General features: G+C 37.1%; 1 protein-coding gene across 1 annotated transcript in view; it reads left to right on the top strand.

The window, feature by feature from the left end:
- The first annotated feature begins 4,987 nt into the window (after positions 1–4,987).
- Positions 4,988–25,869, top strand: part of DENND6A (DENN domain containing 6A) — a 30,207-nt gene continuing 9,325 nt past the window's right edge. Inside the window, exons 1-15 of the mRNA XM_076346315.1 lie at positions 4,988–5,173; positions 8,593–8,631; positions 8,726–8,768; positions 12,378–12,490; positions 13,537–13,617; positions 13,981–14,086; positions 15,334–15,413; positions 16,919–16,981; positions 17,627–17,682; positions 18,040–18,162; positions 18,340–18,435; positions 21,718–21,812; positions 24,204–24,269; positions 24,364–24,428; positions 25,060–25,149. Coding sequence (XP_076202430.1) covers positions 4,988–5,173; positions 8,593–8,631; positions 8,726–8,768; positions 12,378–12,490; positions 13,537–13,617; positions 13,981–14,086; positions 15,334–15,413; positions 16,919–16,981; positions 17,627–17,682; positions 18,040–18,162; positions 18,340–18,435; positions 21,718–21,812; positions 24,204–24,269; positions 24,364–24,428; positions 25,060–25,149 — 1,302 coding nt within the window. The remainder of the gene's footprint in view (positions 5,174–8,592; positions 8,632–8,725; positions 8,769–12,377; positions 12,491–13,536; positions 13,618–13,980; positions 14,087–15,333; positions 15,414–16,918; positions 16,982–17,626; positions 17,683–18,039; positions 18,163–18,339; positions 18,436–21,717; positions 21,813–24,203; positions 24,270–24,363; positions 24,429–25,059; positions 25,150–25,869) is intronic.

The raw sequence follows: 25,869 nt of genomic DNA, 5'->3' as shown, positions 1-25,869 counted from the left end.
TTTTCTACTGAGTTCTCATCCCTGGAACTCATTCATCAGCAATTTACTAAATCAGTGTCTCAGATTTTCAGTAATACAACAAATTCTATGTATAATTGCACTCTTTTAAGCCATACCAAATTTTAAAATATGACAGTCTATAAAGTCATTTACTGCTACAGAGAGCAATGTGGAAATGTATAGCAAAGTTTGAACTGTTATTTACATCCTAATGTTGTATCTTTTGCAAAACAAGCTTGCCTCGGAAGTAGCTTCTGAGATATTCAGAATCAAGCTGAACTGTCAAAAAGTAAGGAATTGTTTCAGAGCAATAGGTTCATTTTCCTGGAGCTATAGATGTGTCAATTTGAATGTTAACACTACAAAAATGTAGTTCACAGTAATCACTTCGTGTCCACTAGAGGACTGGTGGGAGGACTAGCTGCATGGCATGTCAGACTAACTAGCTCAGACCAATATTTGCTGATCTGTAGTTGCTGTTGAGGTGCAGTGACTGAAATGTAATCACTTTTTCCTTAAGTAGGAAAAGTGGTCTCACTAAGTTAAACAAGGAGTGGCAAGATTATTGTGACATTGTGGTGATTCTACAATTTGTTGAAATATTCTGGTTGCAATTCTTGATAAAATTCACAATATTCTGTGCATGCATGATAGTGCGTATTGCTGGACAGTCAGATGTAAATGGTGTAGTTGCAGTGTATGTCAAGACAGCAACAATCCAATTTGAATTTTTGGGTATCTGTGTGTCTTAGGAGCTGCTGAATGCATATACATTATACAAATGTGTTCTGTAGCAGTGTGTTTCCGTCCATGCTGGTGTATCATGAGAAGTAAATGGAGCAAGATCATGTCCTCAGAATGATGATCATTACTGGAAAACAACAACAGGTATTTGCTAATAGGTTATTTGCTGGTTTCATGATCACATTGAAAAAGAGCCAAATTATCCTAGATTAATAACGATCATAGGTAACACGAAGCCTGTAATACATCTAAGAGCTGATTTACAATTCAGTTTTAACTATGAACTTCGCTACACAGTGTTTCAACTACTCTATGTAAACCACTTTGTAAAAGATTCTGTACCGATACAGACATCGGTATGTATGTCTGACCACTGAGTCCCCCTGCTTCCAGTGGCAGTGATGACACAAAATCCTTTTTATAAGCTCACCAAGCTCCTCAAAACTTATTAGGACTTTACTCCCCACTACTCTTGTTGGAAAACTCCATTCAAAACCTTATTTCTCCAGTGATTAGAAAATTTATGCTAGTTATCAGCCTGGATTTATTCAAGGGTGGTTACGCTTTTTTATTGTAGCACTATCATTGTTATTTATTTTCAGACTTACTTTCTGTTCTTGATCTTTTAACTCTCTGACTGATTATATAAAGAACAATTGCATTACCTTTCAGCATTAATTTTGAAAGAATAAGCAACTCAGCTGGTTTAATCCTCTCTTGTCAGGTAGATTCTCCATTTATCTCATTTTTGTTCAGAGCCATTGCTGCTCCTGTTCCTAGTTTGCATTAAGCTTATTAAAAGATACTCAAACCCAGTATACAAATGAGTACCTTGCTCACATAACAGACAATTATATTAATGTAATATACAGAGTAAGCATACATAGACTATACTATTTAATTTATATTATGTATTAAATATATGCATGTTATATTTATACACTTATATACAAAATATATTATTTATAAATATATTCTATATATCCTAACTATTTATATATACAAGATACATTGTATAGTGTGTTGATAATATATGTATATGGTATATATAAATAAGTATAACATAACATGCATACTATTAATACAGTAGTATGCTAATATATAACTAATTTTACATACAATGTTTCTTAATTTCTAATGAAATTAGGTAAGTTGGTATGTCTGGCATATCTGGCATTTTCACTGCTTTATCGTTTTAGTATAACATAGCCATCATGTAACCAGCTCTTAGTTGCTTTTCTATTAATATGAGGTTGACTTTTTGAAATGTTTGATGTTTTCTGTGGCTGTCTGAAAAATAAGGAAAAGTGTTTAAAAAGAAGTATGACGTTTCTGCTGTTTGTTTGTTTGTTTTAAATAAATGTATTTATTAGACCAGATCTAATTTTTAGATACAAATAAAGGATTGCTTTAAATTGAAATCTCAAGGCGGGGGATGGAGGGGGGAAGGTGAGATGCACAGAAGATTTTTATCCAATTCTTTGGTGTTATTCAATGGATATGAACAGTCTGCACAGTCACTCCCTACTGAAGCTGATGGAAATTGGCCAGCCAGCAGCCAACACAACATTTGCTGCTACCTGATAGAAAGTGTCCTGCTGAGAGAGGTGGGATAGAACGGTAGAGATGGCAGCTGTAGGAGAAAGATAGAGGGTGGAAGAAAGCAAGATAGGCTCAAATGCTGAACAGTTTTGGCTTTTCAGAATCCAGCTGTCCCACATAGGCCTATACTCCTTTTTGTTCCAGCAACTGACATCACAGGGGATGCTTTTTCTAGAAGATACTCTTGTCCAAACCCTGCCAAATATTTATATGAACAGATTGCTGTCTTTCTGCAAAATAAGACAGAGTTCATAGAGCTTTGTAAGGGCAAATTCCATGTGCAGAGCCCTACTGTTTCATGAGACTGTATTGCAATTTGTAGCAAAGCATTCTCAGTTAATAGATTCCCAACTTTGAAGTCTGTATCCTGCACTGATATGCTTCTTGCGGGAGAAAGCAGTCAGTCTCAGTTGTTCTAAACGTTACAATACTTAAAATACATGCAGAAATATTTTTATTCTTTTTCTTAAACAACTGACATCCTTTCTCAACCAAGGAAGATCATCACATTTTACCAAAACTGAAACATATTTGAAATGGCTAGGTGAAAATCTTTCAGAACTAATGTTTCCCTAGTAATTAGGAATATCTCCAGTAGGTGAGAATCCTCTCTTTTTCAGTGCCTTCTTTCTCAAAGATCGTGTCTCTATTCTCTAAAATTTCTCCCGCCAAAAGATTATTTCTGTTAAGCGTCAAGTGGAATTAAGTTATTGGTTATTGTTTGTTTAACAAAATGAGCAGAGAGTATCAGTCTTGCTAAGTACTTCATTCTTATTTTACTTCTATATGTATTTATACTTTTTATTCACATGAAAACTTACAAATAGAGGCCAGCAAAAACTAGAAGGGAATGCATGATAATAGCTAAAATTTTGTTCTGCCCGTGATACCAAGAATGTAAACAAGGGAAAGTATAAAAATATAGACAAGGGAAGGCTTGTAAGAAGCCATGAGATGATACCTTTTCTTAAACCGAGTGATAAAAGCTTTTGGCCACGCCCTGTTTCAGCTCTTAAATGGAAACAGCAAATGAAATACCACTGCAGAATCATTGCTCTGAGTTTAACCTCATGAAGCTAAGTCTTAGCCACGTCTTATTTTGGATAGTAATCTTTTACAGAACTCGGGAGTTAACTATTGGAAGAGTTCATGAAGTCTTACATGGCATCGTGGTAAAATACCTGAAGCAACTAGAGACAGCGAGAGCCTTCCTGTACAGCCACTCCCGCTGCACGCTACATAGCTCCATCCATATCTTAGTTTATACCTAAAATTTACTTTGCCGCTAATGGTTTATGATAACTGAGGGCTGCTATATCTTAAATTACTACAATGATAATTTTGTGTATTATAATTTTGTCTGAGTTACATGTTTGTTCCTCCTTTGTCTAGGAAATTAATGATCAAAGCATACTATAATTTGTAGCAGTTTGGTTTTGACAGATAAACAAATGTTGTTAATGGGTCTTAAGGAAACAGTGCATCTAAAGAGTCGTAAATTTTCTATTAAGTATGTATAGATGCGGTATCTTGGTTTTAATATTTGCAACTTCTATTGGGAAAAAACAGCATGTAGTAATTCAGGCAACCAGCCTGTCTGCGCCTACTACGGTTGAAGCTGTTCTAGTAGCAGTCAGCCAAAAGCCTAGTGTGAATAGCTAAGTAATAAGAGTTACAGGCTGGGGTGTGTGTGTGATTTTTTTTTTTTTTGTTTAATAAAGTAGCTATTTAGCACTTTCAACTCCACAATATGTTTCCACTGAAATATAAATGGGATGTGGACTGTGCTAAAAGAATATTTGAAAGCTCTTACATTATTAAATAAGGAGCTTGGCTTTTGGCGAAGGCACTAAATAGGTTTTAAGAGATTTGGATGCTTTCGCTTTCATTGTTCCAATTTCCTGTGCAGGGTAAAGTTGTCCAACCATCAGCCTGTGGGACACTTCCATCTGACTCCTGAACGATGCTCCGCGTTGTGTAGGACATGATGTAGACGTGCCTATTAATTACTTAGCAACAACCTTGTCCCCATCCAGATGCTGTTCACCGACATGCCAAACAGGAAAAGAAAATTGTGATTATTTGCCTACGGTATGTTGCCTGCAGAAGTTTCCCCTACTAGCACCCTGCTAAAGCACTGGTGAAGGTGGGTAACCGGCTCTCTAGGGCAAGGTTGCTCCGCCTCAAGCCTCCGTGATGAAGAATAATGTTCTTCCTCAAAGCAAGCTGCCTAGGCCAATCCGTTGCTTGTTTAGAGCTCAGAAACGATGCGAGTACGGGCTGTGCTTGAGCAGGGCGCGTAGTGCGTGGGCGAGGCAGAAGGAATGAAAGGGGGTTTTCCGCGGGTGGGCGCTCTAAGGGCGGCGGGTCCGCCCGTCCCTTCCCTTGCGGGCCGCGGGGTGGCGCTGCCTGCCCCGGAGCGGGGCGGGGGGAGCCCAGCGCCTACCTCTCCCCCGCCGTAATGGCTTGGACTCTCCGGCTTTGGTCGCCCCCTCTCCTCTGGTGCCCGCTTGGACTCGCCCACTTCAGGCGGCTCTAGGCACCGAGGGAGCTCGGAGGAGGCGGTGCGCCGGGGGTCACGTGACTCCCCGCGGCGGGGCCGGAGCCGGAGCCGGCCGGGCGGCGCGGCGGCTGCAGCGCCATGTCGCTGCGGGAGCGGAGCCCGGGCGGCGCCGTCGAGGCCGGGGAGGACGCGGCGGCGGCGCTGCTGGCGGAGCCAGATGGTCCGGACCGGTGCCTGTCGCTGCTACCCTGGGACCGTTTCTCGGCCTGGCTGCACTGCGTGTGTGTGGTGGGCTTCGACCTGGAGCTGGGCCAGGCCGTGGAGGTACGTGAGGCGGAGGGAGCGCGGTGGCCGCCTGGCTTCGGCGGGGCGCCGCGCACGCCTCGGTGGGCTTGTGGGCACCGTTCCCTCCGGGGGCAGGCGGCTCTGCGGCAGGGCCCCGCCGGAATCGGGCACTTCCTCTGGTCCCGGTGTTGCACGGCAGCGGGGGAAGCTCGGCGGTGTTTCGAGAGAAATGTGATTGTGCAAAATCCCAAAAGGCGACTGAGGGGAGGGAGCGTGCTTCAGCGAGGTCTGACATAGCGGAGAGAGCGGGAGGGAGTGTTTTGTGGGAAAGCCTTTGCCAGCGAGACAGCTGTTACGGAGCGTGAGGTGAGTTTAATTATTTTCAAGCAACTGTTTTCATTATGCTGGTTGTCACGTCAGTGTGCCATTGTGAATTGTTTTCATCTCGTGCCAAGATTTGTATTAAATACATTATCAGCTTTCTTTATATACGAATAGCACTAACTTCCATGACATCTAGATGTTCAAGATTTTAAGAGTATAATAATAGCGTGAATGCAAGTAGTCTTCATAATTAACAGTTTTCTCCAGATCTCTAAGGTATGCAAATAAATTATCTAAATGTTTGAAGCATTTTCCTTGCACCATTAAATGAATGACAAGCTGTGATGATGTGTTAGTGACGTTGTCACAAACTGCAGGTTTTTTTAACTCCCTGCTGCTCTTTGCCATTTTGTGCAACAGGCAAACATCTATGAAATTGCATGGTGGAACTGTGTTAGGGAACTGATTGGGCTGAAAAATGAACTAGAAAGAATAATTATAATTTGGATCAGTTTCACGTCCTGTTTCACCATGTTCACCGCATGACTGTGCAGCAAACAGTTGATGTGCAGGGAAAAATGTCTTGTCTTTCTCTTTTTTTTTTTTTTTTTTAAAGTGGTGTTAGCATAAATGTATGGCAGACTGGCCTAAAATTCAACTAAGCTAGCTATTACAATATTTAAAATACATAATTGGTATGCATTATTGGCTTCAAGAGAAATGCAAATAAGAAACCAGCACACTGTGCTGATTATCTGAGTTATATTCGCCTGATATTATAAGGTGGTGTTAGCAATAAAGAAAAGAATTGCCTTAACCTGTGACTGAAGCAGATAATGTGCTCAGTGACTGAGGGAAGCACAAAGTAGCCTCTGTCTTGTCTGCAAACAACTGTTAACCATCGCATTAATTTTAGTTGAATGGACACATGAAATGAAACTTAAAATGTCTACATAACTGAGGCCTGAGTTTTTTCGGTTATGTTGCTGCAGGAGGAATAATTAGCTTCTAGTTTCAATTGGAATCCTTAACAATTAGGTTACTTAACAGTACAGAATATTAAAAGACACGGGAATGCAAAGCAAGCACTTCTGTGGTTGCGCACACACACACAAAAGATAATGTTTTATTTCTTTCTTGGAAACTACTTAGACAGAAGCAGCTCTTTGCTCAAATCTGCAATTCTAGAAGAAAGTTTTTATGACTGTGTTTGAGGGGAAGAGTTCCAAAGTAGTTGCCAAGGTTATATTTCCTCCAATAACCACACTTAATTTTTTTACCTACAAATTGGGCTTTTTTGCTTTATTTCCTGTCCAGCAAGTTAGATTATTATTTCTGGGGGGGAGTAAAATACATGTAAAGGACATTTAGATTATGGAGGCAAACATTTGGAAACTAGGAAGTGATGGTCTCCACTACTTCTGCTTCTTTGTGTCTCCCTTGCAGTCTTGTCTTTTCCCCTTTGCTTTTGTGCTTTTGATAGGCAGCTTCATCTTCAACACCTTCTGGTGATGAACAGCAGGCATAGCAGTAGCTCGCAGGAATGGTGTTCGTGGTCTTTTCAATTTGGATTTCTTTAGTAAGGTTGCTCAGAACATTGTGAAATCTGGTAAAACTTCACCTGGGCTGTGCTTACTTTCATTATCACTGCATCATTCTGACATGGCCTCCCATGCAGGTCAGAAAGGCTGGGCAGATGTGACAGGATAGAGGTAACAGTTACAACTGTTTTTACTCCTCTTCCTTCGACTTCTGGGAAGATACACTGGCTAGTGAGGAAGAGGAGTATGAATTCAATTCTGGTCTGTACTCCAATCATCTGGCTAGATGCAGATCATTTCAGCATCATTCAACTGCTGAAAAAGGTACATTTGAGTGTATTGCTTAGCATAAGATAGCATAGGAAAATGTTAAGAGATTAAAAAAAGATGATAGGTTTACTAAATGCAGTATGCAGGTGTTTCACCCATATGCCTACTTTTAGCTTTAGTTATACTAATAGTATGTTGTGTGCCTGGACATCATTGGATAGAGGACTGAGGGAAGAAGAAATGAATCGGGGACTTTATGGCCAGGGGACAGAAAGCCTGCTTAGTCAGAGACCAGCCAGTGGATATATTTGTTGTTTTCTATAGAGTAGGATAGCATTACATTATCAGGAGATACATTAATTACATTTTGTCAAACAAGATTAACTTAGATAACTGGATGTTAGCGGTATGGTAATACGAGGACTGTAGACTAAGTGTTCTTGTGTTGAACTGATGTTCTTAGAGAAGTTCCCATCTATGAAAGCACTGAAACCTTTGAAACATAATGTTTGAATTTATGTTGAATTTCCTTTGCTTACAAGCTAGCCACCCATTTCAGTAGTTTTGAGGGGTTTTTTTGAGCAGCTTTTTAGATGAAATTTAAGTATCTCGGGTTTGTCCTCTTTCCTGTGTGTTCTTTTCTCACTTACTTGCATAGTCACTGATTTTGTACATCCTTTTTTTTTTTTTTTTTAATTATGGTGTTTCCGTATCTTATATTGTGTTGCATCGTTTTTGATTTCTCCATTGTAAAAATATATTAAATAAATGTACTTTTTTTTCTGTCAGTACAAATGTCATGGCTTTTTGAGTGTATTCCTTGAGCTTTCACAGTTCCCAGCTCTCATTTGGGGCCAATGTTCATCCTCCAAGAGTTAGTATTCAGATGGTGTTTTATATAGAGGGTGTTTTGAATTTCGATTACTCTCACCTAACTATCCGTTGCAACAGATTTCAGACAATAATGTGTTGTTGGCTTTCTGTGGAACAATCTACTGCATTTCGTATGTACAAGTTAAATCTAAAGGGTGTAATCTTGCTCTCCTTTGAGACCTGTTGCACCAGAAACCTCAAGTACTCTGAATCTTTTAATGTATCTGTATCGTCTCCAGCTGGCATCCAAAATACCTTGTAAAGATGGGTGATCAAGTTAGCTTAAAAGCATATGAAAAATAAGAACAGAGACGTAATATTAATAACTTACCATTGAAAATAGCCTAAGGCTAGGCAGGTGTTTGAGGGTTGTATCATAAAAATATTTAATAGAAGCTTACTGCTTATACCCAGTTTATTTTAAAATAAAATAATACTTTTTTCCTGTAGGTAATATATCCTCCACATTCAAAACTCTCAGATAAAGAGGTAAGTCATGGTTGCTGTAGAAGTATATAATTTGTTTTTAGTTTAGTAATTTCAGGAAATATAATGGCTCTCTTTTCTTTTCCCCACCCTTTAGAAAACCAATATTTGCTATTTGTCTTTTCCAGATTCTAATTCAGGTAAGTGCTTCCTTCACTCTGTAGTCATGTGTTGTTGGACTAAGCTATGTTAAAAAAGATAGAGGTTGACAGTATGAATTCATGTTTTTAGATTAAATACTTATATGAATATCTTAATATTACAATACAGAACAGTTGGAAATAAGGTTAAGTATAAAACTGTAATTGCAGTAGGGTTGGAGAAATCTTTATTTTATGTAAATGAAATATCAGGAATGTGAATGTATAAGACCTTCCAGATGACACACATGCAGATGTTTCAGAATACTTTGTAAGTAAGGAATGAACACCTGAATCTTGCTTTTCAACAAAATAATAATATTGTCATTATAGAGAGAACTGTAGGCACAGAATTTGAATAGTTTAATAAAGCAAATGGAAGGGATATGGAACCATCTACTCCTAATGGAGTAAATGTGTATTTTCTAAATTCTTGTAAGTGAAACTGACTTTTAAATTCAAAAGCATTTAGAAAGAACAGTTGTGAAGGGAAAACCTAGGCTATCTTTTATTTTCTCTTTTCTTGATGCTTCTGTTGCTGTGTGTGGTCCTGCTTGCTAAATTCTTCTTTAATCTAAACTTCTACTGTTCTGCTGCCAAAGAGAAATTGGAGGCATGTGGCTGATTGATGACTTGGACCACCTGCAAAAAGATATGGCAGAAGTACATACACTTCCTTTAACATTTACTTCTTTACAAAAGTCAAAACCTGTAGTGACAGACTTGTTCCTGTAACTGCTCTTACTCTGTACTTTTGGTTGCTCTGGAGCATAACAACTCTGATATGGGGTGATGCAGATGTGTGCTTTTAATATGTGTGTGAGCTCTCTCATGTAATTTTGTTGTCCCCAACGCGGGCTCGTTACCCGGTACGCAACACCAATTTACACACCAAGGCGAGGTATTTCCATTTCTTTTATTCTAGTTGGCGCAAAGTAGGGAGCTAGGTGGTAGCCCACAAAAGACTAGCTCTCCGATTATCAAAACTTCACGCTATTTATATTCTATCACCTATTGGTTAAATGATTCTCTCACTTCTTATGCTAATTAGTCCACATGCTCAGTCTTTCTCTTCTTTTGGGTCAGAGGGTTTCTTGAGTCAGTGGGACGTGAGTCGGTGGTCGTGATCTCCCCTTGTTGGAATTAACTCTCCTTCACCTTTAGTTTCATGCTTCAGCTGTTGCAGCCAAATTCCTGTGGTTTTGCTGATAAAACAAGTTATCTCCTAACAGCCTGATTTATACAAGCCAAGATGCCCTGGTTGTCCAAAATATTTGATTTATCTCCCTTGGGATTAGATGCCGTGCCAAGTATTTACTTCGAACCTCCCCAACCTTGAATAGTTAACAAAGCACTGGACAAAATAATTGCAACATTAATCAATGGCAGCGTTCTGCAAACTTGCATCAATTTTACGAAGTATCTTGGCTAATTTTTCCTCTTTGTCTTAATGTCATTAAAATTAAGATATTTTCTCTGTTCTTGATATCCTGTATGTAAATAGAGGAAGAGCTTCTTTCTATTATTGAAAGAGAAGATGAGTTAACTGTATCTTCTTATTACTCTTGTTGTTAATGGTTATAAGTCTCCAGCCTTCAAAAGGTGTATTGACGGTACAAAATAATGCGTTAGGAACAAAGGCTGATTTTTTTTTTTAATTTTTTTTTTTCCAAATAAGAGTGGTAATAAAGTTATTTTAGGCAGAATAGGTATATGTAAGGAGGGTTTACTTTCAGCAAGGAAAAAAACCCCACCTTTTTGCTTTTTATAATGTCCCTATTAAGAAGCTTTAGGTTCTTGATCGTTCTTGGTAGGCTGAAGTTTCAAATGATGTAGAGGGATTACCTATGTAAAACCTGCGTTCTAGAAATTAGCTGGGAGAGTATGCTATCTGTTACGATTTATTTTTTCATCATAGGCCATAATATAAAAGGAAAAGCTTTGTGTAATGTAGCAGTGAAGGAAATTATTAGCTTGCAGCTAAATTTGACATCAGTCTTTCCTAGGTTTTCATGGCTCAAAAGATTAATTCAACTTTTTTTTCCTCTTACAAGTATGAATAGATACCATTCTGGGACTTGTAGTGGCTATGAACGTAGGGGGAAAACTTGATTTCATCAGGTACTAGATCATGACACTTTTTGTGTTTTTAAGCTAAGTTTCCTAGTACAGTTATCTTTAAAATAATGCTTTTGCCTTTTCTGCTTGGAAAGTTGAAGAAAGAACAGACATTTACCAAACTTTTCAAATTCTACATACCGGAATAGCTTGTTACATAAGAAGCTGTCATATTCTGAATAATATTTCAATATATTAATGATTAAGGGTAATTTACTTCTAGGTCTTCTGTGTATAGCTTTTTATAATAGCTTTTTTTTTGCTTTGGATGAAGGGAACTAGCTATGAAAACTTGGAGCAGATATTTAGTGCTTTGTTATTGGCATGTGCAGTAGGTTTTTTTGTTATGATTTGATCCATATTGCTAAGCACTTGCTTGAGTTACCTGTTTGAATTGGATGGTTATCCCATCATACAATGTTTTGCTACTGTTGGTTTTGTCTCCATGCATTGTGGGTTTCCTGCTGCAACTTCAAGGGGTTCTAAGACTCAGACCTGAATGCTCTGAACGCGTCGGTATTAATCCACACTGCCAGTTGCACAGCCAGTGAATTTGGCTGAGGGTTTGGGCTGTCTGTGGTTTCTGTAGCAGTGCGTATGTGGCTGAAAGAGAAGATGAAATTGAGCTTTTAAGTCTGAATAATAGTTATCTGGAGAATGGAGCTCTACCTTACTGTTTAGTCAATTAGCACTGGCTGATGTAAGACAGGACAGCTGTGAAGAGTTCAGATGATCAGTAGTGACTTCATTATTTTTTGTCCTGGAGGTCTTTGCAAGTTATATCCAAAAACTGTAAGAGCAAAGCACTGATGAAGTTAGATTCAATATGGAGAAGCAACTGTCCTTTGCCAGCTGGAAACTTACTGCTATAACAGTAGCTGTAAGTTTAAGTCGATTGTTTTTTCTAGTCACTTACATGAGAAATTAATTTTGATAGAAATGAAGGGAAGCTTCACTCCTTGGGAGAATTACTGGGAAGTAATACTCAGTTTCACTCAGTTTTCTGCAGTTAGTTTTGCAACTTTCAAAAATACTGAGCTGTAGGCCTGCATGTGGAGTTATAAGAGATCAACGTAATACACACTTGTGATGTGACTTATGTATGAACTGTTTGGTGTCAAAAAAAGGTTAAGTGCAGTCATTCAACAGAGAAATGACATGTGGTTAAGATAATCAGAACTATACAGGCAGACCAATAAAATGTGTAATAACAGTAGGAGGACAGCCATTAGTAGAGCTGTTTCAGGACATGACAGTCTAATAAACTCACTGTGAGGCAGTGACTTTTTTTTTTCTTGTTGAAGGTAGGCTATTTATTGTTGCCAAAGATGCCAAATTGTTCACTTATAAAAATATAGATGGTTACAATAGCAGTGCAAGATAAATGAACCAAAACTATTTTACCTTTGGCTATAGACAAGTCCTCATGTTAAAGAAGGCTCAAACTCAGAATACTGTCTATTTTGTTGTTTATCTCTTCCCCCTATGTAGGTTGTCTTGGGGACACACAGTTTTGTTTTAGATTTCGACGGTCTCCTGGAAGGAAAGTCTCATTGTGTTGTTTTCTGGACCAATTGGATAGAGACCTACCAGTTTACTTAAAGGTTGGAAATAAGAGAAAATGAAGTTAATTTCTTCTGGGTAATGTTAATTTATGGGTCTTCATGCTTAAATTTAATGCTTGAAAAACAAAAACTCTGAACTGGATGTCCTGAAAGACAAAGCTCAACAAATGTTTTTTGTAGCATGTCACTGTCATAATAATTAGCATGTCACTATCATAATAATTAACTAATAATTAGTTCCGTTAACTATTCTTTAAGTTTTCTTACTATGGGTTTTGGACTGCAAGGAATTACATTGATGAGCAGACCTATTTTGTTACTGAATAGCAACCTGTAGATGAAATTGTAAAAACCATTACCTTACTGGAAATCTGAAGTGCTTTATAACTTAAAAAAAAAAAAAAAGTTGAGGTGTGTGTGTCTGTTTCCACCCTTCATTTTTTGAAGATGGAGCAGTTATCTAAAAGAGGAAGTGGCCAAAAAGTTGTTCTCAGCATGTCCTTATGGAATATTGAGGCCTCTAACTATGCTAGTGGGAGTCTGATTTTCAAACTCAATTTAGATCTGTTTATGTGGCAAATACTTGAATTCCTGCTTGTAGGAAGGATGAAGAAGATGTTTTATCTTTGAAATGTGAGAGCATGCTTCCTTAATACTCCAAGAATCTTTTATAAAACTAATACATTGAAAGACTAGTTTTTATCTTTTCAAGTCAGGGCTGTAAGGTTTTTAACTGCAAAAATCTTTAGTGCTACTTTGCAAAATTATGAGTGTTGATTTATTCCTCAGGAAATTAATTCTGTTTTTGCCTTCATGGTGTGTCAGGAGAATGTAGATATAAAAATAGTAAAGCCAGAAAGCACAGTTGTTTCCACACACTGGCGTTTTCTCTTTGAAGTACTTATTTAAAAAAAAAAAAGGCCAATAAACCTTTTATAATAATAATAATAATAATCCTTCTAGTTTATTGTATCTAGTCAACTTTGGAGCTTGCAGGGAAATAAGCTTTTAAAAAGCATATTGAATGCTTCAGAAAGAAGGGCAGTATCAGGTTGTTGCGCTGAATTCTTTCCTTTCTTTCGCAGAAAGATCCAGCATATTACTACGGCTATGTATATTTCAGACAAGTTCGAGACAAATCATTAAAAAGAGGCTACTTCCAGAAGGTAATTTCAGTTCTTTTAGGAAAATATTAATTCGGAAATTAATTATTTTTCAGTGACCTCAAAGGAGCAGGAAGAATATCTTGCTCTCTTAACTAAATTCATTGTTGATTTATAGTAAATTGGTCTAATTTTATATCAGCTATGCTATGTTCCAGCTGCACAGTCAGAACATTTTTTTTTGTTAAAAACAAAAAGTTGGGAACTTTTGGGAGTTGTTTGTTTGCAGTTGCCTGTAGTCAAATGTGTGGTTGGCTTGTGTGTGTGAGAAAAATCACACTTGATGTTCTCTGAGGATAACCAGTAGAACTGAGGAAAAGGGTTAACTTAAAATTGTATTTTTTGTTTTGTTACTTTTTATTCCAGTCACTGGTCCTCATCAGCAAACTACCTTATGTCCATCTCTTTCGCACCATGCTTAAGCAAATAGCACCAGAATACTTTGAAAAAAGTGAAGCTTTCCTGGAAGCAGGTAGTGGTACTATTATGTTGTTCTGGAAGAGCTCCTATAATATCACATACTTCTTCTGGAGAAATAACAAACACCGCTGTCACATTCTAGTTTGCATTTCTGTCTTCTTGCAGGGTAGAGGGTTGAAACTTTAGCAAACTGGCTTGATTTCTACATCATTGAACAGAGCTAATCTAGGGTTGGACTCAATGATCTTAAAGGTCTTTTCCAACCTAAATGATTCTATGATTCTAATTTTGGATACTGCATGGGAGAGTTGAAGCTCCCCCCCCAAGAAACATCTAGGATTTTGTCGTATGTTTTAGGACCAGCTGTTCAGCACAAGTAGCTGATGGCAATTCTTAATTTGCACTCTTCACAAATTGAGTCCCTTTGGGTATTCTGACAACTTCTGTTAAGCAACTGTACAAATGTCATCTTGAGTGCAGGGTTTTTTGTGTGGGTGGTTATTTTGTTTGTTTGGTTTGTTTGGTGTCGGGTTGTTGAGGTTTTTTGGGGTTTTTTTGACCAAAGAGAAAAAGCAACAGAGCAGCACTGATAACAGGTGCTTCAGCCTTAGTTGTAGAACTTTAAGAGCCAGAGAGGGCCAAATGGGAAAGTTATTTGCTCTTTGCCTGGAAGTGCTGTGTTCTTTTTACTGTGTCTGCTCTATACAAGATAACGTGTCTTTGTGCTTTCACTGAGCAGCAATTTGTGGAAATGATTCTTGATGAAGGAATTGTATTTTTTAATCACCTGTAGATAAACAGGTTTTTTTGACAGGTTGTATTATGAACAAAATAAGGTCTGCAGAAACCACTAGAATTAATAATTATATTCATAATTGTTTACAACAAAATGCTGAAAAACTTCCTAGCCAAGCTAGAAAGCTAGCTTTTCCCTCAACTACTTGTGTTTATCTGTTCTGCTGTAGCTAATGTACATAAATGTGTGTTCTTTTCAAAGTTTCTTAATATGTACTTTCATGGTTTCTCAACATTTCTTCAACTAATTGCAAGTCTAGTTGCTACAAAAAATGGAAGACAAGAGGATACTGTTTTCTTGAAATGAAAACCTTTATAGTTCTAATGAAATAATACATTAAGAATGTCAAAAAGGCTGTAAAGCTTTAGAGTATAGAGTGATCAAGAGATAAGTAGAAATGTGGGCTATCAGCACTAATTTAAAATTGCAGTGTGCACAAAGGTGACTGCAATATCATGGGTTATAGCATATATAAACTAGTTCTAAATTATACTCTTTTTAAGTTTGTAGTGATGTTGATCGTTGGCCACCACCAATTCCAGGGAAAATACTGCATTTGCCTATTACGGGTATTATAATGAAGGTAAATACTCCTGCACTTTTCTCTGAGGGTGTTTTCCCCTCCGTTTACTGTATAGGTACTGTATTCTGCCTTGTTTTCAGTGTCTCATACTTCAGAACAGGAATATATGTATACTCCACTCAGAGTGAAGGTCCGGGAGATCTTGATTAGGTTCCTTGATTGGGGGGAGGAGGGGAGGATCTTTTATGGTGCATAGGTTAATATGTAATTTTTGTAGATATTAAAAAGGTGTTTCAGTACAACTACTAATTGCAGTGTCTATATTATCCTTCTGGAATATGCATTCTAGGAGACTTTAATGCTAATTATATTTGTCAAATCAAACATTAAATAACACTTGAAAATACTGAGAGTTAAGTTGTAGTCAAGCAAGTTAAATATATTGATGAAAATCATTCTTGTTACTGAAGTTTGACAAGTAAAAATCTTTTTTGGCCACACCAGAAATTAATTTCTTGGTCTGTTGATAATTTTCAATGAAAGTGAAATATGTCTTAAGAAAGCTATTAGAGAAGTTATATCTAGTGCATGGGGAGAAACTGTAGAGGTTAAATGGTGGCTAAGAACTGGGCCTCTGGGAGCCATAGCATCTTCATATGAAATGCAATTAAATGGATTTGATGGATCCAGAGGTTACAGTTGGAGGTACATTCTTAGCAGATACTCTCAAGTTTATGGCTAGATGCATGTGCATCACGAGGGAGAGGAAGGAGAAGTTTCTGAAGCTGTTCTGGAAGCACAAATTTAATAAAGCAGTGTTCTGGATGCTGAATGATAATGATGAGTGTCAGATATGTCTTGTTTGGGTATTGCCTGCATTTATCTCATCAGTAATTCTTATCCATGAGAGTCGAAATTGCGTTCGTAAACTGAGTGAAGCCGTAATTACCATCTTCAGTATTATTGTCCCTGGTTTTTTTACACTGTTTGGGCAGTCAGTTTTAATTGTTGTGTATAAATTACATCCATTTGTGCACACCAACTTCCAATATGATTAAATTTGTGGTACTCAAGACTTACAGATGCAGATTGTGAGGTCAGAAAAAGATATTTATGTTGTTCAGTATATTTGGATTCTGCCTCATACCCACCAGGATATCTGATGTTTTAGGAGAGGATTTTTTCTAAAAGTAATTCTATACCACCTTAAAACCCCGTAACCTTATTTCGGATCGTTATCTCCAACATTCAAATGTATTCTTATTGAAATTATTGTAATAGTTGTGACTAATGTTATCAATAGTCTTTTTTAACTGAACTACAATTTTCATATTCTAACATTCAATGTGCAATGTAGTACTAAATAGTATTGCATATTGATTCCTGTAGCAATGATCTGTAGTCTTTAGCAATGTACTTATTGTTACATGGATGTTCTGTAGAGTAAGTTAAGCATGATACTGTAGTATATTCTCTTTAAATGTTACATCTTGTCTGTAAATCAGCATTTTAAGTCTCTGTTGAATTCGATACAAGGAAAAAAAGTCTGTCTTTTTCTTTCAAAGTTGCGGATTCCAACATACCGTGACAAGCCTGGAACAACGCCAATAGTACAGAATATACACCAGGTAGAGATTAGATACTTCTATTGTGTATAACCCCAAGACAAAGCTAAATACCTGCCTTCATTCTTTTACTTTGAACTTGTTTGTAAAAGATTGGTAGCAAATCCTCACGTACTTAGAATTCACAGTCTTTGAAACTTTGAGTGGAGGAGTCTAGAGTTGGATTCTTCATAGAAAAGGTATTTTAACGCAGTTACCCCAAGTACTTTAGGAGAGAATTATCCAGCTTCTGGAAGAGGATTGTTGGCTGACAAAATTACTGAACTTGAACATCCTTTTAATGGGTGAAACTATACTAAACTAGGGGTTTTTTTGAGGATGAAAACCGAATTAAAAATCTTTAGGCATAAAAGATGGATATAAAACAAATCTGCCTGTGCCTTCATGTGCTGCATGGCTGTTGTTTAAAACGGTTTCAGTATTTTCTATCTTTTCTGGCTATAAGTGGTGTATGTGTTGGGGGAAGTCTTGCTTTTAGCACACAAAAATAGGTAACTTGTGGAGATAATGTACATACTGCAGTAGTACAGTAGTGGTAAATAATTAGGGTATATACCATCTACCGTCTGTAAGCATTTAAGGGAAACTATTTCATTTAATATCTAGGTATTCTGATGACTAAAAAACAAGCATTGCGATGTCTTTTAGGCAGATGCTCAGATCTCTGTGGCTTTACCGACTGTTCATGAAGTAGATCTTTTCAGGTAGGTGTTTGGACTGATTGATTCCTAGTTGTGAATTCCCACAAGTCAAAGATTTATGATTCCATAACACGTATCTCATGGCTTTCAAGCTAACATTTATCAGTATTGTTTTTAATATTTTTAATATTCTTTTTCTGTAGAGCTGGCTAAAAAACAATTCAGGCTGAAAACATGCAGGCTGAAACTGCAATAAATAAACAAGTTTATTAAATGCTCCATTTTACAAGAGTATTTTATATTTTTCAAATGACTGTTAAATACTACTGCAGACTTTCTTTTTATCCAGTTCTTAATCAAATACAATCAAATTTCTTCTGGTTATGTTAAGTGTATTAAAATACCTCAATCTGTTTTTAGGTGTTTCTGTCCAGTGTTCTTTCACATTCAGATGCTTTGGGAACTAGTACTGCTAGGAGAACCACTTGTCGTGATGGCACCGTCACCGTCAGAATCTTCAGAAACCGTGTTGGCATTGGTTAGGTAAATGTAGTGGAGCTTCCTAGCTAATGACCAAGTGAGTCATTGTGGCTTGCAGCTGAGTGCAACTTCATTTGATCTGAATATAACAAAGCACTGCAAATTTTAGAATTGCTTGTTTCTTTAATGAAATTTTGCATTGTATACATAAAACAAGCTTATACTCTTTCTACCTTGCAGTTGTATTTCACCATTAAAGTACTGCAGTGATTTCAGGCCATATTTTACCATACATGACAGTGAATTCAAAGAATATACAACTCGCACACAAGCCCCGTAAGTAAATCAAACTTTGTTGTGAAGGTGTTGCTCAAAGCCACTCATAACCATAAATCTGTTTTTAAGATACTGCTTAACTATTCTGAATTTCTATCATTAGAGAATACATTTAGATGCCTTATTTATAATATTTATCTTACAGAGTGCAGTAGTTAGCTGTTTTAAGTTTTCACTCCAGTTAGATAGGATAAAGAAGTTATGAAACAATGTCATAATTAAACTACATTTGAGCTTCATAGGATACTTGTGTACAGAATAAGTAAAACTGCAAATATGAAAGTGGGAGAAAGTTTTGCTTTTCAATAAGGGTTTGTCTATGCAATACCAGCTCCATAGTAGCTCCTTGGGAAATTGTTCTTTAATTGTTTTTATTTTTAAGCAATGACTAAACAAAGTGACTTCTAGAATTCGACATCCATACAGCTGTTTTGTGAAGTTAATCCAGTCGGTGTCCTAGTTGAGACAATAATTTTAAAAAGTAAATATCTCTTCACTAAATCTGTTAGAAAAATGTTGTAAATAATTCAGAAATTAAAACTCTTTTTTTAAGAGCGTGAGTCTACAAAAACGAATCTGTTTGAAACTGCTTTAAGGACACACTTTTCTCCCTTTTTTTTTTTTTTTAAATCCTACTCTTATTTTGAGAGCACACACCTCCAATATTTCTTATTATGTGTTATTTAAATGCAACTTGATTTGGGAATGGAGTGCCTGTGTTAGATTCACTGATCTCTTTATAAACAAATTTCTTCTAATGTCTGAACAGGCAGTGGTTGTTGTGTTGGGTTTTCTGTTTCTTTTGTTGGTTTTTTACTGTATTTTTCCTCTCAACGAAAGCATTGCCAGAGATACAGCAGTGGAAAAACCTATAAACATAGGCATTATGTTTCAGATTGTATTCCATGGGAATGGTTATGCAGTATGTAATTTAATTTCTGAAAATAATTCCATGAAGAATTTGGTTAAACTTTAGTAACCCATGTTTAAAAATTGCATCTACTCCTCTGTAGCAAAATAGAAAGGTTGTTCAGTACATATGTTAGTATTTGAAGTAGAGCTAGAATTGCTCTGGCTTTCTACAGTAAACAAAAAAATTTGAAAGATTGGAAATAGGCTCTTAAAGCAGTGGCTCTAGGAAGAGGAAGAATCCAGATGATACAGATTTTGTGTATTTTATTACCTTTAGCGAGAGGGGAGCAAGGAGTATTTTTCATCTTGATGTTTTGACTTACCGTGCCTTTTCAGAAATTACTTCAGTGGTTTAAAATCAGAATTGGTTCCCGTAAATATGATAGATTAAGGTTCCTAGAAGTGACCAAGTAGCTTACCAAATCTTGCTATTATATCGCCAGTAGCTGTGAAACAAGATTCCTCCTGATTTGCTATCAGTTTACCTTGACCTGGAGAATTACTATTTTTGTGTGTGTGTGTGTGTGTAAATGAAAGCCTTACTTGACTTTAACTCTCAGTCTTTAACCCTCCAGTTAGTGAAGGGATGTCAATTTGTGTACATTGGTCCAAACCAATTGTGTGTGAAACTTGCTTTTTGGTTCACACAAAATAGGCATGATAAGATTTAATAGTTGTGTGAAGTTAGGCTTGACTTGATCCATTTCTAGGGAGAAGGAGAGTTCCTATTGTTTGGGTTCTTTTGAGACTCAGTTTGTTTCTTACATTGATTCTTATGACCTGACCATGAAAAGAACATAAGATAAAACATCATAAATTGATTTTTTCAGAGTACAACAAAGGAATCTGTTGAGACCCTTTTTATGGATGCTGGTCTTTATCATTGTTTTGGAAGAAAGACTGTAAATCTTGTATGGTAACACTGAAAAAGTCATGAACAACATTTGCAAATCCCAATGAATTTAAATCAGTAATGCAAATGAGTTTAACAGGGTACTAGAAACAGCAAAAAAAATCATGAAACTGAATTCAAATGAGTGGGGAAAAATACATAATATCTGGAATAAAATGTTTTCAGGTGAACATACTTGAACAGCAGTAGGACTCAGAAGTGGTTTTTCTGGTGAAGGTTGAGTCAGTGACAAGCAAGAAAAGACTTCTGAGAAACTGATACAATTTCGTGCTGCTCATTCTAAGATGGAATGGAGAGATGTCTGGGCTATGGAAATAGCTATTTTCATCATACTAAGCTACAGAGCTGTGTGATCAGATTTTTGTCCTATCTGTGAATGCCTAATGAGTTTATATATATATTTATAATTAGCAAGTGGAGGGAGGAATGAAAGTCAGAAATGTTTGTAGGTTAACATAGAAATTGATGCCCAATTGCCACCATGATATAGCTGGAAGAATTGAATAAAAAATTAAAGAAAGATTACTTCTTGTATTTCTTCCCACCTTGCCTTGAGAAACAGGAAACTTAACGCTTTCTGTACACCATCCTTAAAATTTGGGATTTTTAAAACCAATCTGAAGAAATGATGATAATGTATTTTTAATATGGCAGTTCCAATGAGGCTTGCAGTTATACTCTCTCCTTAGCTAATGTTTGCCTGCAAAGTGGATGGCAGCCGCTCTTCTGAAAAATATGTTAGTATTTCATCACATTAGTGCTATAAATCCCAAATTCTGAAGCCCTGTGCTCTTACTGCTTCTTGTTCTCTGGGTGCCCCTATGCATCCTTGAAGCCAGAGTCTAAGCACAGAGTAGACAGAAAAACCTGACAGGTTGTAAGCTTGGGCGCAATGCTATTAATATGGTTGTACTTCATCACTTCATAACTGCTTTTTAACAAAGAACGCTGAAGTGTTGGAAAGGAAATAGGATATTAAGTGTCCCTTTTAATTATGTCATCTGAGCAGTAGCTTTACTGAGAAGTCTCATACAAACAGCAGTCATGTTGACATACACATTCAAGTACTGAGGGTTTGTTATAATCAAAACTTGAAAAGTAGCAATTTGTCTTTCAAATATGAGTCAGATTTCTGCTCATTTAAAAAAAAAAGGATAATAAATCAGATAATACCCTGTTCTCATCATTGCAAATGGGCAGAATTTAGCCAGGAGTTTAAGCAGAAGATGTCACTTTTATTCTCCACTACCGTTTTGACTTTAAGATACATCTGTCTTGCTATTTTCTAAAACTTAAAAACCTTGATAAACGTACTGTGCTCTTACATGCAACTTAAAATGCAACTCGTAAATACAAAAGGAAAATAATTTCAAGTTAAGAATTAAAGTTGACCTTTTGTATTCGTTAAGACAGAAGCTCTTACTGTCATATTTTGAACATTGTCATTATTTTTCTAGACCATCTGTCATCCTAGGGGTGACGAATCCTTTTTTTGCTAAAACACTTCAGCACTGGCCTCACATTATCCGAATTGGAGATATTAAACTTCCAGGTAAAGTACAAATATCTTCTATAATCATGTTGTTGTCGTTTAACCCGGCAGGCAGCTAAACACCAAACAGCCGTTCGCTCACTCCTTCCCACCTCCCAGTGGGGTGGGGGAGAGAATCGGAAAAAAAAAAGTAAAATTTGTGGGTTGAGATAAAGACAGTTTAATAGGACAGAAAAGTAAGGGGAAAATAATAATAATAATAATGGTAAAAGAATATACAAAACAAGTGATGCACAAGCCAATTGCTCACCACTCACTGACCGATGCCCAGCCAGTCCCCGAGCAGCAGCCCCCCCAGCCAGCTTTCCCCCAGTTTATGTACTGAGCATGATGTCCCACGGTATGGAATGTCCCTTTGGCCAGTTTGGGTCAGCTGTCCGGGCTGTGCCCCCTTCCAGCTTCTTGTGCACCTCCAGCCTTCTCAGTCAGTAGAGCACGGGAAGCTGAAAAGTCCTTGACTAGTGTAAGCACGACTTAGCAACAACTAAAACATCGGTGTGTTATCAACATTATTCTCATACTAAATCCAAAACACAGCCCTGTACCAGCTACTAGGAAGAAAATTAACTCTATCCCAGCCAAAACCAGGACACCTGTGCGACAAGATCTAACTGTGTGTTTATCTATTTACAAACATATGTAATTTGGTTCAATTAATTTAGTTTAATACTAACCAAATCCTCATGGATGTAAATCTGTCAAGTGAAAGTAGACTCTTGAGTACTGTATGTTTTGTATTGCCAAATCTAGTATATTAAATGCAAAAGGTGGTAGTACTCATAAGTAATAATGTTTTATCTTTCGCACAATCCGGTTTTTGTGTCTCTACCAATAAGGTATTAAAATGAGAAACATCATTTATTACTGATGTTAATTTTAGGATGAGTAGAATGTAATAAATCAGTCACAGCAAGTGCGCAGAAAGCAAAACCCATGTGAAAGCTAAGTTTGAATGTTACGATAATATAAAAAGTTATTTGTTGACAGTATTTTGATAATATATTTCTAATCTGGCAATATTCCAGCAGTTATTAATTGTTCAAGTTGGATGATTTCCTTACATGATTTAGTAGAATTTTAATGTAATCTTTGGATAACATGTCAATTGCTAGCCTGTAATAAAATACTGCAGTACTCTTAATTGCTATATGAAATTCCTGAATGCAGCTGATTGCTGTGACAGGTTCACTATTCTGTTCTGAAAGCGGGAATGCATAAATATCCAATTAGGATAATACACCATGAAATTAATTTTTGTAGAATAAGTTACATTCAATTTCTGAATACACCAAATTAATTAAGGATTATGTACTGCGTTCAAAATAATTAGGCAAGGTTTTGCTTTACTTTAAAATATCATGCCTGTCCATGCTTCAGAATACCTGTGGGGACTTGGGGTTGTGTGGGGAGGACTTAGCTAGCTGCTGTGTAGTTAAGGTTTAGAAAATAGAATCTTAATTAAACTATTAAACCACTGCAAAGCCATATACACAGGTTGCCTTCAAATTTGATATACAGTTTCAAGTATGAAATTCTAAAGTTTTGGTGCAACTATGTGAAATGCTTAGTCAGGAAGTTCTAGAGATGTAGCTGTCTGACCTGCCTTTAAAAATTTAAATTTTATTTCTTTAGGGGCAAAGAGAGGGCTTGTGATTTTTTTTTTTGTTTGTTTGTTCATTTGTTTTATTTTCCTTTTCTTCCCACTCTGCAGTTTCAATAGCAATTTATACTATTGCCTTTTCTGAAGTTGAGCATCCAACTAGAACTAAGAGGAAGGTTCTGCTGAGGCTGCAAGACTGTTAACAGGGTTTAGGGTCTTCTGGCTGGAGAAGGATATATTTGAAAAACAAAACAAAAAACTTAGTTTGGCCTATGGAAAAGGAGACTTAAATTCATCTTCTTACAACACTTAATCCATGGCTACTGTTTTAATTTCTTATATACAATTTTTATTTTGGCCAAGGTACTAAAGATTTGTTCCTGAAAGCATTTACCCTAAGGGGAACAAAGGAAGATGGAATAAAATTTGAGATTAATGAAACAGTCATTCACTTCTATATAATGAGTATTTTTCTTTGGCTGCTTTGATTCAGAAGGTTGTCCTTTTGGGGTTTTGGTTCAGTTTTGGTTCTTTGTTTGTTTTTTTCTTTTCAACAGGGAACCTTTATATAAAGTGAAAAGCCTGTATGCTGTTATTCATATGTTTACTGGATGTTTCTGGATATATACTTGGATGCTTGTTGGTGTTTCTAATGCTTCTTACAATATTAGATAGTCTTCTAAATGAAAGTATCTGTTTCTAAAAATCAGTGCAACGTATAGCACATTAACTGTGGTATCTAGTAATAGGGATGGAGATTTCAAGTAAGGTGGCTTTAAATGTTTTGGCAGGTGAAGTTCCAAAGCAGGTGAAAGTGAAAAAACTGAAGAACCTAAAAACTTTGGACTCCAAACCTGGTAATAAGTTGCTTCAGAGTTAAATCACCAGTATTTTAATTTTAAAAAGCATACCCCATTTTCCCTTTGGCTATATGCTGCTTTTTTTCTTTAGGTGTTTATACCTCTTACAAGCCATACTTGAACAAAGATGAAGAAATCGTTAAACAGTTACAAAAGGTAATACTGCAAGTGTCGTCTTAATGGAAATTGTTTTGTGTACTGTGGTACGGTGTTTTCATTTAAGGCTGAGCTCTGTCTATGTAACTGAAATGAAACTGGATTCTGTTTCCTTTGCCCCAATTTATAACTGGATGGGTATACACCCTCATTGTAGAAGAAGGGCTGCTGCCTTGTTAGCAGTTTCTGTAACAACATGAATGGTAGAACTCAAGAAGTTAGCTTAATAATTTAGAGAATTGAAGTGATTGATCAGTTCATCTGTTTTGGGTTTTCCACCCTTGCCATCCCCCTCTAGTCTTTTTGTTCTATAAGTCTTACGCATGAGGTGTGTAAGAATCAGAGCTTCCAGACTTTAACTGATTTGCACAAGTTTGTTTATAGAAATTTTTCTTGCCTTGAATGTCTTTACATGAAAATAAAAAATCAGCAATTGAAGGCATGAATATCTGTGCAAAAGGACTTGACACTATTGCTTTCCTTTCATGGTTCAGGGTAGGGCATACTATGTGTAAGCTTATGGCAAACGCATACAGAAACACTGGAATAAATATTCTTAAAAAAAACCCCACAACAACTTACGTATTTTGGGGTAACAGACGTATTGTGATATTTTATTTCTTTTTTTAAGGGTGTACAACAGAAACGTCCTACAGAAGCACAGAGTGTGATTCTTCGGCGGTATTTTTTGGAATTGACGGAAAGTTTCATTATTCCACTAGTGAGTTCTTAGACTAATGGGTTTTTTACATATGTAATATGGAGTAGCTTTTTTGGCGTTAGCCTGACTGAATAAGTCCAGTAACTATCTAGTAACTAGCAGTGTACCCCTGGGGCCAACACTGGGTCCAGTACTGTTCAACATCTTCATTAGTGATCTCAATGATGGGGCAGTGTGTACACTCAGCAAGTTTGCTGATGGTACAAAACTGGGAGGAGTGACTGATACACCAGAGGGTCGTGCTGCTGTTTGGAGGGACCTCAACAGGCTGGAGAAATGGGCTGACAGGAACCTCATGCAGTTCAGCAAAGAGAAGTGGAAATTCCTGCACCAGGGGAGGAATAAACCTATGTAGTGGTATATACTGGGGGCCGCCAGGCTGGAAGGCAGCTTTGCAGAAAAGGATCTGGGGGTCCTAATGGACGTGAAGTTGAACATCAGCCAGCAATATGCCTTTGAAGCAAAGAAGGCCAATGGTATCCTGGGCTGCATTAGGAGGGGTGTTGCCAGCAAGTTGAGGGAGATGATCCTTCCTCTCTATTCAGTACTGGTGAGGCCATACCTGGGATATCATGGCCAGTTCTGGGCTCCTCAATACCAGAGAGAGATGGAGTTACTGGAAAGAGTCTAGTGAAGGGCCACTAAAATGATTGAGGGGCTGGAGCATCTTTCATACGAGGAAAGGCTGAGAGAGCTGGGACTGTTTAGCCTAGGGAAGAG

Source organism: Aptenodytes patagonicus, chromosome 8, assembly GCF_965638725.1.
Source record: "Aptenodytes patagonicus chromosome 8, bAptPat1.pri.cur, whole genome shotgun sequence".
NCBI lineage: Eukaryota > Metazoa > Chordata > Aves > Sphenisciformes > Spheniscidae > Aptenodytes > Aptenodytes patagonicus.
Note: the sequence above shows the minus strand (reverse complement) of the source record. Positions and strands in the feature narration are given on the sequence as shown.